This window comes from Zootoca vivipara, chromosome 12 (assembly GCF_965207765.1).
Source record: "Zootoca vivipara chromosome 12, rZooViv2.hap1.1, whole genome shotgun sequence".
NCBI classification, from domain to species: domain Eukaryota; kingdom Metazoa; phylum Chordata; class Lepidosauria; order Squamata; family Lacertidae; genus Zootoca; species Zootoca vivipara.
Window position 1 is genome coordinate 11,547,600 of NC_142595.1, and position 12,163 is coordinate 11,559,762.

General features: G+C 48.9%; 1 protein-coding gene across 4 annotated transcripts in view; it reads left to right on the plus strand.

Moving 5' to 3' along the window:
- LOC118094330 (transcription initiation factor TFIID subunit 1) overlaps window positions 1–12,162 on the plus strand; it is a 41,953-nt gene extending 29,791 nt beyond the window's left edge. For 2 of the 4 annotated variants that reach the window (XM_035134604.3, XM_035134607.3), the window contains exons 32-40: window positions 1,490–1,582; window positions 2,437–2,521; window positions 3,749–3,816; window positions 3,912–4,028; window positions 6,233–6,358; window positions 7,517–7,618; window positions 7,862–8,009; window positions 9,663–9,840; window positions 11,138–12,162. In XM_035134604.3, the coding sequence (XP_034990495.1) occupies window positions 1,490–1,582; window positions 2,437–2,521; window positions 3,749–3,816; window positions 3,912–4,028; window positions 6,233–6,358; window positions 7,517–7,618; window positions 7,862–8,009; window positions 9,663–9,840; window positions 11,138–11,357 (1,137 nt within the window). In that variant the 3' untranslated portion in view covers window positions 11,358–12,162. The remainder of the gene's footprint in view (window positions 1–1,489; window positions 1,583–2,436; window positions 2,522–3,748; window positions 3,817–3,911; window positions 4,029–6,232; window positions 6,359–7,516; window positions 7,619–7,861; window positions 8,010–9,662; window positions 9,841–11,137) is intronic. The other 2 variants (XM_035134608.3, XM_035134611.3) reach the window with 1 other exon arrangement.
- Window position 12,163: the final 1 nt, after the last annotated feature.

Consider the following 12,163-nt stretch of genomic DNA (forward strand, 5'->3'; position numbering starts at 1 on the left):
AACACTTTGATCGCGATCTACTGGTGGATCCCTGCGAGGTTTTTGTAGATCGCGGTCAATCGCTGGCCCCCTTCCGGCCTCAGCCCAGGGCCGGCCTCTGTTGTTGCAGAAGGGAAGCCGGAGCTTAGAAACGGGGGCTGTTATCTGGCTAGCAATTGTAAGGTTAGTGGCTGCTTCTGTTCCTCCCGCAAATAGGGGTCTTTTCCCTCCCCAGAAGAGCTGCAAAAAAGTCACTGAACCCCTATAAAACGGGTCATCCTCCCTATAAAAAGGTCAACAACTTTGGCCTGAACCCCTAAAAAACGGGGCTAGATCACTGCCAGATTTTAATTTTGAAAGTAGATCACAGTCTCTCGGGAGTTGGCCACCCCTGCTGTAGAAGTACTTTCCTTCCTCCAACGGCATTTCCGTGCGCTCTGCTTTCTACCGCAGTGTTCTGTTGCGCCAGCAGTGGTTTAGTCGTGCTGGCCACATGACCCGAAAGCTTTCTGTGGACAAACGCCGGCTCCCTCAGCCTGAAAGCAAGATGAGCGCCGCAACCCCATCGTCGCCTTTGACTGGACTTAACCATCCAGGGGCCCTTTGACTTTTGCCAGTGTGGTGTAGTGGTTAGGAGCAGTCGACTCGTAATCTGGTGAACCGGGTTCGCGTCCCTGCTCCTCCACATGCAGCTGCTTGGTGACCTTGGGCCAGTCACACTTCTCTGAAGTCTCCCAGCCTCACTCACCTCACAGAGTGTTTGTTGTGGGGGAGGAAGGGAAAGGAGATTGTTAGCCGGTTTGAGACTCCTTAGGGTAGTGATAAAGCGGGATATCAAATCCAAACTCTTTTTCTTCTTCCAACATTCAGCTTCACTCAATGCCCTTGAGTTCTAGAGCTATGAGAGAGGGAGAAAGCCCTTTTTCTATCCACATTTCTACACGCCGTGCAAAATTTCATTTTCATATATCTCTATCTATATATCTATATCTATATTTATCATGCCAACTCTTACTTGCCTTTTTCTCTAAGCCAAAAAGTCTGGAGTATTCTTATCCCTGTATTTACTTGGGTTTGGCTAAAATGGTGTAGCAAGAATGGTGTGCTGCAAGAAAACCACCACAGTATTTAGGATTTGCTGGCAGGTGCAGGAAATTGAACATTTCCTTTAGGTTCAGCTAGGTGTTCTGTAAAAGCCTTTCAGTGTATCCTGAAGATGCATGAAACCCACAGCTTGCGCCCATTTAACACCTGTGCATTCGACTTTATGTGCTTGGCAATTAAAAAAACCCATAAAATAAAAGGGAGTGGGCATTCAGGAAAAAAAAGGCTTGGGTAGTCCTACTCACCATTGCCTCCAATGTGTTCCAACTGTATGTGATTTTGGCTTTGGGCGTGATTCCTCCTGCAACACAGATCCCGTGTAAATTGCGGGCTTCCAGAACTGGATGCCGTTCACTCTGCAAGAGTGGCTTGCTCATCATCTCTCTCGCCCTCTTGTCGCTTGCAGTCTTGGCCCTTCCACCATCCTGTAAACAAGAAATTCGTGCCCGATTATTACAAAGTCATTGTCAGCCCGATGGACCTAGAGACAATCCGGAAGGTGCGTACTGTGCTTTTACGTTGGCAGCTTCTCAGAACTGCCTTTTGTAAACTGCTTAGAGGTTCTCTTACAACTGAGCACCACATAAGTTTTGTCAAATAAGATAAACAAACCCTTAGCAGCGAAGCAAAGGACCAGGATAGCTGGCTGGCTGGCTGTATTTTAAATATTAGATAAAGTACTGAGAACAGAACCTCAATATGGAAATATATGGGCTGAGGGCGAGCCATCAGCTGCTGATTTGGGGGCCAAAAAGTCACATGGGGAGAAATAAATAACCCAGAGACATGTGCTGCTTTGGATAACTCTGGCTTGGGTCCTGTTGAGCAGGGGGTGCGCAGCTTCACATTTGAAAGGATACCCAGAATGCTGAGATCCTACAACGGGGTGTGAGGAAAGAAGTGGCCCCTAGTTGGCCCGGAGGGGTAAAGGACATTTTGCAGGCCAAGATCAAAGACTTCACACAGACTTCACAGTGCCGAGGGCCTTCTGGCGGTTCCCTCGCTACGAGAAGCCAAGTTACAGGGAACCAGGCGGAGGGCCTTCTCGGTAGTGGCACCCACCCTGTGGAATGCCCTCCCACCAGAGGTCAAAGAGAACAACAATTACCAGACCTTTAGAAGGCATCTCAAGGCAGCCCTGTTTAGGGAAGCTTTTAATGTTTTATGAATTTCTGTATTTTAATATTTTGTTGGAAGCCGCCCAGAGTGGCTGGGGGAACCCAGCCAGATGGGCGGGGTATAAATAATAAATTATTATTATTATTATTATTATTATTAATTATTATTAATTATTATTATTAGACTCCTTAAAGTTCTACACTCCCACCTTGCCCTCCTCTCTGTTCATTCTAGAATATTTCCAAACACAAATACCAGAACCGAGAAGTCTTTCTGGATGACGTGAACCTGATCCTTGCCAACAGCATCAGATACAATGGTGAGTGACCCCGTTAGCTCTGTGCCGCATCTGTAGCCCGTTGACTCATGTTTGTGTAGTTTTCAGGGCGAGAGCTGAGCCTGACTCCACATCTGCTCATGAAGACATGAGTAAGTCTCTTTTCCTAAAAGGTGGCTGGGTCCCTTGATGAAAGTTGCTTCTTCCTTCTGGGCGCTTTCGTGTTACGCCTCTTTAGCTCCTGGGGCCCAATCCTACTCTGTGAGTAGGCACAAACAGAACAGAGGAGGGATAACTTATTCCAAAGCCTCGGGGCTCTAATCTGTCTTCCCCCAAAGCAATGTATTTTTCTGTCCTCCAAGATCCCATCAATTTTGGTGACAGTAGCAAAAGCTGGGGAGGTGGAAAGCTTTAACTCCCTCCACTCAGCCCAGTGCCCTGGTGGGGATGTAACTTATTCTCCCCACCCCCCATCATTAGATTGATAATTTGATGCATGGGAAGGGGGGGGGGATAACCCCTTCCAGCCAGCTGTTGGGAGCAGCTGCATGCCTGGTGTGGTGTGTGTGCAAGAATGTGCAAAAGCCCACATCCACTACAGTCATACCTCTGGTTACGTTCACTGCAGGTTGCGTACATCACAGGTTACGAACGCGCTGAACCTGGAAGTGCCGGAATGGGTTACTTCCGGGTTCGGTGATTCGCGCAGATGCTCCGAATAATGCCACGCGCATGCGCAGAAGCGCCGAATCGCGTGGCGAGCATGCGCAGATTCAGCGCTTCAGGTTGTGTACTGCTCTGGTTGGGTACGGGGCTCCGGAACAGATCTCGTTCGCATCCAGAGGTACCACTGTACAGGCAAACCGTCCCTGGAGGATTAACAAGATAGCCAATAAACATTAGCTGCCCCTGGAAGAGAGGATTGATTTTTAATTAAATCCCAAGGGCTATTTAAGTGTGCTGTGGGGCAGAGCAGATTCAGGAGTCCTACAGGGCCAGAGCTCAAGGAGATCTTGTAAATTTTGGCTGGCTGGCTGGCTGGCTGAGAGAAGCCACTTCCCAGGAAAGAAGAGTCCTTGAAAGTTGCACACTGGCAAAGCTTTGGAAAGCTCTGGGTGTGTATCGCAAAAGGAGTACTTAACTGGGATCTCTGCTTCTGTGAAATGAAGAGGGCCATGTGGAACTAGTGGCTTTCTCCTGGGCTCAGGTACCAGCGGGCTAGCGCTAAGGAGATGTGGGTTGTTCCTTTGTTTTTTTTCCCCATTTCAGGGCCTGACAGCCAATACACAAAAACAGCCCAAGAGATTGTGAACATCTGCTACCAGACGCTGGCAGAGGTAAGTGGCCCAGCAAGCTGAGCCTGCCAAGGACCGTTCCGAATTCTCGGCAGCCCTCAGCAAATGCTTTTCTCTCTCTCTGTTTGCTCCTTCAGTATGACGAGCACCTGACCCAGCTCGAGAGGGATATTTGCACCGCCAAGGAAGCGGCCTTAGAGGAGGCAGATCTGGAAAGCCTTGACCCAATGACCCCGGGGCCTTACACTCCCCAGGTGAGGCTTCCCGCCAAAGCTTTTTCCAGGACCCCCTTCTGCTATCAAATGCTGTGGCCCTAGCATGGGGTGGGGCTGCAGCAGAAGATCGCACATGCTTGTGTAAAGTTTTTGTTTTATTAGATTTCTGAGCCCACAGGCTTGGCCTAGTAGCGCCGGGAGGCGTCTGGTTTGGAAGGAGCCTTTCGGAGAGACTCTTGTTCAGCTAGACCAGTTCTCTCCAGCAGGAAGGAGTTTCTCCTATCACCTGCTCTGTTTTTTAAACTGAAGATGCCAGAGATTGAATCTGGAACTGGTGGCATGCAAAGCATGCTAGTGAGTTGCTATCCCAGGCATCCCCAAACTGCGGCCCTCCAGATGTTTTGGCCTACAACTCCCATGATCCCTAGCTAACAGGACCAGTGGCTGGGGAAGATGGGAATTGTAGTCCAAAACATCTGGAGGGCCAAAGTTTGGGGATGCCTGTGCTATCCCTTTCACATTGTTCAGTCCCTGGCACCCCCAGTTTTTTAAAAAAGCGGGGGCGGGGCTCAGATAGCAGCTGATGGGACATATCTCTGCAGTAGACCTGGGCGATATATTGATACAGTCATACCTCATGATACGTCTTGCTTCATGTTGCTTCTTTTCAGGTTACTTCTGGGTTTGGCGTGTCTGTAACCTGTGCGCATGCGCCAGAAGCACTAAATTGCTTGGGACTTGGGAGCCACAGCGGTTTCACCAGCGATATGCCACCGAGTGAAACTGCCGCTGTCGGTCCCTTGTGCCAGTGGAGAGGGAGAAACAAGGCGCCAGTACAACTTGTTTCTTCCTCTCCGCGTCTTTAAACTGTTTGGCTGCAGAGAGCGCAGCTGCCCTCGCCTCAGCCAAGCAGTTTTACGGAGCTGCCACCGGTTCGCACGAGCCATCGCCCAAGGGGGGCACCATTAAACTGCTCCCGCTCCGTCAGCTGTGCAAGCAGGAGAAGGATTTGGGCTCCCTCAGCTGTGGGGCGGGGCGGGCAAGCAAGCAGCTTTCTCCAAGGAGAAGGAGCTTGCTTGCCTGCCCCCTTCCTCTTGCCAGTGAAAGAGCTCTGTGGTCCGAGCCTGTCAGGGCTCCCTTCGTCTTGGGCTGTGGTCTGGCTCGCTCAGCTGTCGGGGCAGGAGCCTCCCCCCACAGCCGAGCAGCGGGCTTGGGCCTGCTGCATTGGCCCCGACCTGCAAGGCCCTGGGGTGAAAGAGCCTCAGCTTCCGCAGTGAGAACTGCAAGAGTTTCACTCGGCGCCTGAAGGACTGGGGCCAACACAGCTTTTCTCAACATCAATGTTTGGTTGGTGATAAAGCATGATGTTGAAAGCCTAATATCGCCCAGCCCTACTCTGCAACTAAGACCAGCTGGAGTGGACCCAGTGGTTTTGTTACACAGCGTTTCCCAACCTAGGGTCTCCAGTTGTTTTTGGACTACAGTTCCCTCCATCCCTTGCTTAACAAGACCAGTTGTCAGGGATGATGGGAATTGTAGTCTGATAACAGCTGGACACCCAAGGTTGGGAAACACTTGTCTAGATGGACAGATATTCTGACCTACTACTGTAAGTCAGCTTCTGGTGTTATCCTGATGAGACTTTAGAAGGTGGCCGGATTTCATGGGCTGGATTCAACTAAACTTTGTGCTTGCAAGGAGCTGTCACCAAACTCCCAAGCACCCTTGTACAAGGTCCATTTCTGTACCTTGGCCAAGCGCAATAGAGGCACCTGCTCTAATTTGCAGTGGCCTAGCAGCCCTCCTGCTTCCTTGCAGCATGGCCAAATTGGGTGTTGGGTTGACCAACAGACAGTGCATTGCAGGTTGAGTCAATTGCCCCATCCCTTCTGTCCTCTCTATCCTGCCCTCTTTTCCTTCTGTCAAGGGTTGTTGCTGTCAGTTTCCTTCTACTGAACTCCATATAAGCTTTTTGTGTCTGAAACCAGGTAGCATACAACACTTGCTTCCATAGCAGTTGGCTCCTATTTCGCCCCCCTGCCCGACCTTTGGGCACTTCCCCTGTGCATGTTGCATATTGGAATCTGTTACCCGTTTCCCTATGGCTTCTGGGTTTTCCCCATGAGAAAGGGCTGAAATCTCCAGCCAGTTTCTATAGAGAGAACCACAGTCAGTAAAGGAGGGCAGGAGCCATTACCAAACTGCTAAGAAATTCTGATTTCTTCTTTTCAAACGTACTCCAGCCGCCAGATCTGTATGACACCAACACTTCTCTCAGCATGTCCCACGATGCCTCGGTCTACCAAGATGAGAGCATCCTGTCTGCTTTGGATATTCCCACAACCACCCCTGAGAAGCAGGGAATACAGGTCAGAAAAATCTGGAAGCAGAGAGGGCAAAAATATCTACTGGGAAAAGGCAGGGGAGAGAGGGGTTAAAGCTTTCCCTGTGGCAGAAGCTGCACGGAAAGTTTGTAACAGGGCATGCGGTATCAAGACGGATATAATTTGGCACCATCGTTAATTCCTGGTCAAAGAAATGGGGACAGAGCTGTGGGAGGAGGCTTTGTTGTAAAGATTTTCAATAAAATCAGAATAGCTGGGACTGTGGAGGGGGTAGCCCATTAGCTCCAAGACACCTTGGGAAAGGGCTTGGTGTTCTTATTTTATGAATAGACACAAAGAATGGATAAAATAAAAGCCAATGGTCCACAAGGCGTAGAAGGGCCACGGTTTAGCCCTTACCCTTTTCAAGTGGAAACTGTGTCAAAGCAGTTCATAAATGCAACAGCCCTTCTGGGCTGAGCATCAATATGCTACAGCAATACCAGGTATCAAGTCCTCCCCTGGTTTTAGCGCAGCATGAGAACTCTGCATGCCACAAATCTGGAAGAATTATATTGTGGAGGTTCTGATTGCAGGATGCCTGTATTGTAGGCAAATGGGGGAAGAGGCATTTATTGGAGATAAGGGATGGGACGCATGCTCTGGGCCATTTAACTGGGGATAAATACATTTTGTGCAGGTTTTTTTTATGCGTTGGGCCTAAATGTGGTGTGATTTGTAGCAGGAGGGGAAAGAAAAGGGCAAGGGGCTGTGTAAACATGAAGCGTGCGTTGCAGAAAAGTACAGGGCTGGGACAGAACTGTCTTCACCCGTTTACCAGAGGATGTTCTGGTATAGCAGAAGCAGGGTATCGGTTTGCAGCTGTGGGTTTTGAACCCAGGTTGCCCTGCGAAATGGGTTTCTGCCATTGCAGGAAGGTGGCTCTCTGCTCTTGGGGAGAGAGAGGGCAGTGGAGCTGGAGTAAAGGAAATGCTGTTTGCTAGCTTCTTAAGAGGCCCTGTGCGCTTTGGCTTGATATCCTGAGCAAGTCCTGGAGGTGCAAAGCCGTGGGGGGAGCATAGGAAGGCATTTCAGAAGTAAGAGCTTAGGGACGGGCAGGAAGTGCCGCAAGCCCCTCCGCTGCGGCCTGCTTCAGAGTGCCTGTACCCTTCCTCAACCGTGTTGTCTCTGTTCCCCACTCAGATGCGGCAGGGCCGAGGTAGGCTGGGCGAGGAAGACTCTGACGTAGATATTGAAGGGTTTGATGAGGAGGATGAGGATGGGAAACCTAAGACTCCAGCCCCAGTGAGTATCTTTGATCCCATCCCTAGTTTGTGGGTTGAACTTCTGCCCTCGCGGCAGAAGCTGCGGCAGCTCAGGGCCCCTTCTGAGGGACGTTGGTAGCAGTGGCTGGAAATGCAAGCCAGGCCCATCGTTGTTCTTTAGAAAGAGACGGCCTTGCCGGTGAGGGACGTCCGCGGGTAGAGAGATGCCACAGCTGGCAGCTGCCCCCCCTCTTTTTTACCACTGGCTGTTCTGCCCTGACAGGAAGTGGAAGATGGTGATGGAGACCTGGCCGACGAGGAAGAAGGCTCGGCGCAGCAGCCTCAAGCCAGCGTTCTTTACGAGGACTTGCTCATGTCAGACGGAGAGGATGATGACGGCAGCGACGAGGAAGGCGACAACCCTTTCATGTGTAAGTTGTCCGTCTTTACACAGCAGGGCCCAAGTCAGGTGATGGGTCCATCTCTCTCTATATCCTGAGCCTAATTGCTGTGCTGCTGCTGGTGGGGGCTTCTTTTGGGAGGGGGCAGAAAGGAGGGGAGGGATAATGCTCCTTGAAAATTGTCCTCGCTACATGACAACTAGGTTTAGGGGGGGGGAGTAGAAAAGGGGGCAAACAGTTATGCAGTGGGGGCTGGGGAAGAGCTAAGTGGAAAGGTGACTGAAATGACTACATGTGGAGGGATGGATGCCCCCCCCCCAAAAAAACTTCCAGCTTTGGCTCTGCCAGTTGCCAGTATCTGCTTCCCCACCACTTTCCTTCATGGGAATATAACCTTTGTCTTCTATTATTATGATTTTTATTAATTAAATTTTATACCACCCTATACCCCGCATGTCTTGGGGCAACCCACAATATAAAAATGCAACAAAATACGTAATAAAAACGAAACCCACCCCAATAACCCTACCCTCCCCGACACATTTTAAAAGGGCTTTGGATTTCGCTCCACCAAAAGCCTTGTTAAAGAGGAATGTTTTTTGCTTGGCACCTAAAGGTGTATAATGAAGCCGTTTCCTTCCCTTGCCGAGGAGCTTAAATTAAACTTGCATTTTGGGAAAGCCTTAGGGTGCAAACGACATAACATGGCAAAAAGTTAGTATGCTCGAAGATTCACGCTGGCGAGTGGACCCCAGAAGACCGGCTACAAGTGAGTGTGGCTTCCAGGCTGGGGGAAGTCCGTTCTTAAACCAAAGCGTTCTTAAACCAAGGCGTGCTTTCCCATAGCAGCGGGGGACTCAATTTACAAATGGAACACGCTCAACAGGAAGCGGAACATGTTCTGCTTCCAAGGCAAAGTTCACAAACCCAAACATCTACTTCTGGATTTACAGCGTTCTTAATCCAAGTTGTTCATACACCAAGCCAGGCGTCAGCAACCTTTTTCATTGGCTGGTCCACCGTCCCTCAGGCCTTGTAGTGGGCTGGACTATATATTTTTTTTGGGGGGGGGAATGGAACGAATTCCTATGCCCCACAAATAACTCATGTAAAAACACCAGGCAGGCCCCACAAACAACCCAGAGATGCATTTTAAATAAAAGGACACATTCTACTCATGTAAAAAAACACTGATTCCCGGACCATCTGCGGGCCAGATTGAGGTAATTGGGCCGGATCCGGCCCACGGGCCTTAGTTTGCCTACCCCTGCAGTAAGCTGTTCTTAAACCAAGGCACCACTTTATTTTCTTCTGCCAGTGAGCAGGGTGGCAGGGAAGAAAAAGAAAGAAGACACAGACACTCGCATGTACACACACAGAAGGGGAGACAGGAGGAAAGATCCTTCAGTTTCCCCCACAGCGTGCTTATTTTACATAGCGCGGACACACATTGTGATTTGCAATATGTTGCCATACCAAATCTTAGGAAACCAGTACCACGATGTGGACTTCGAACCACTTTTGGGGTGATATATTGATGCATCATTGCCCAGCCTTAGTTGCCTTGTTGAGCTGCAGAGAGTTTCTGAACTGCGGCTTAGCCAGAATGCTAAACTCCTGAGAGATGCTGTTGCGGAGATCAGGCCCGGGTAACTGCAATGTGGCTACCCTTTCTCTGCCCAGCTATTCAGCTCAGTGAAAGCGGGAGCGATTCCGATGTGGAGTCCAGTGCCGTGAGACCCAAGCAGCCTCACGTTCTTCAGGAGAATACGCGGATGGGCATGGATAACGAAGAAAGCATGATGTCGTACGAGGGAGCTGGAGGAGAGACATCGCATGCCCTGGAAGACAGCAATGCCAGGTGACCACACACAAGCACGCTGTTGGAGGCAGTAAGCAAGTGCTTGGCTCTCATGGATGCAGGTTGGCCGTGCCCAGTTCAAACGACTCTCATGCAAAGCCTCACGAGGCCCGGGTCTCTCTGCTCTTTACTGCTCTTCTGTTGACTGACTTAGAGCACTTCTGTGCCATCCATCCAACCAAGTTCTCTGGGCTGGTTGCTCAAACATGAAAAGGCTGAATACAATTCACAGTTAAAACTGGGGTTGGGGAGGGAAATTGCATAGTGGGAGAAAGCCCAGCAAAACCCCCAGCCAAAACCATCAGAAAACACAGCAGCTAAAACATTGAGAGCAATTCCGTTTTTCAATTGCTGTGATGCCGTGAGCAGATAAGTAACATCATCAAATGCTATCAACAATCCTTTAGTAGTAACTCTCGGGTTTTGTAGATGTGATTCATAGGGCTAGTAATGGGCAGGATCTCAGCCTTTCCTTTCCTTTTAAAATGTATTTGGAGTAGTTCTTAAACATACATAAAATTACAAAGTGTAGAGCATTGTTGTTGCCATGTAGGCTTAAACCTATGCATTGCTGTTTCAGCTGCCTTTGAAAGGTTTGTTCTGTCTCTAAAAGGCTTTTTTTTATTTTAAAAAAAAAGTTGAGCAGAGTTCAGTCTCTGGGCTTCTGCCCAAGACATCGCATAACCACATCCAGGACAGCAACCCAAATGTTGCAATCTCGAGTGCTAGAGTTACGGTGGTATTGCTTGCACCAGAGCAGTGTTTCCCAAGTTTGGGTCTCCAGCTGTTTTTGGACTACAATCCCCATCACCCCTGACCACTGGTCCTGCTAGCTAGGGACGATGAGATTTGTAGTCCAAGAGCTGCTGGAGACCAAAGTCTGGGAAACCCTGCACTCATAGGCACACCTCAAAGGTTGGTGCACAAATGAGGTGGCCACCAGCTTAGATGCTTTACAAAAAATAGAAAAAAGTCTATGTTCTACTGCTAGAGGCAATCTGTTTCTGGATACCTGTTCGGAATTACAGGTGGGGAGGGTGCTATTGTACTCAAGTCCCACTTGTGGGCTTCTCATGGGCAACTGATAGGCCACTGAAAACTGGATGCTGCACCAGACGGACCCATGGCCTGATCCTGCGGCACTCATGACGCTAAAAATATGCAGAAAAGCACCAAGTAAACACTAATCTGTCACACTTTTGTGTTTCCCTTCACCGTATGGTTTCTCTTCTGTAAAGCGCTCGGCATGCACGAACAATAACAAAAGCATCCCCGTGAAATTTCTCTCTTTCTCCAGTTACGGTAGCTACGAGGAACCAGACCCCAAATCCAACACCCGAGATACTAGCTTCAGCAGCATTGGAGGTTATGAGGTCTCGGAAGAGGAGGAGGAAGAAGAGGAGGACCAGAGGCGCGGCCCTAGTGTGTTAAGTCAGGTTCATCTGTCGGAGGATGAGGAAGATAGTGAAGACTTCCATTCCATCGCAGGAGACAGTGACCTGGATTCAGATGAATGAGCCCCTTTCCTGGGGGATTGATAAATTTGCGCCCTGGACTCAAATGTAAAGATTTTTTGTTGTATCAAAATGTGTCTCCTGGTAAACTGGAGACACCTGTTTTGGTCCATTTTTAAAAATATATATATAATTTGTTATTGTGTATAAAGGTGTGTGTGTACATATATATATATATATATATATAATTACTAGCAACTAGATGAGGTCTGTTCTTTGTTCACACAAGCACTCATGACAAAAGTCTCATTTTGCCAGCAAATGCTGTATATTTGCTTATAGTGTTTTTTTCTAGCCAGAACTCAGTTCTGACACCTCTCAGGTGGGCGCCATTGCCATTCTAAGAGAACAAGGGAAGTGTTCATGTTCAGTTCCAACATCCTTTCCCCCCTAGAAAAATACCACTGGAGATAGATAGTAATAATTTGTCCATCCCTGGCATTTTTGAAGAAAAATGTTGTAAGCTTTGGAGTTTAAAATGGCTGACTTGCACAACCTTTTTGTCATGCTTTACCCCAAAATACCCTTTTGCTTCCAAGCAAGGATGTTATTGCTCACAGGCCAAATTTGAAAGGTGGGCAATCACTTGAGTTTACAAATGACGTCAGGGGATGTGGTGCTTTGAAGTCCTGAAATTGGGGCTTCAAAGCACCAGTGGGCAGTGTGGCACTGCAGAAAGCAAGGTCCTCACCCCAGTTTCAACAGTGAAACCTGTTGTAGTCAAACAAACCTTTGAGAGTTTTTGATGTGGTGGTGTTGGGGCTAGGATTAAGTACTATACCTAAATAAAATGTACCTGAGATGTAAAG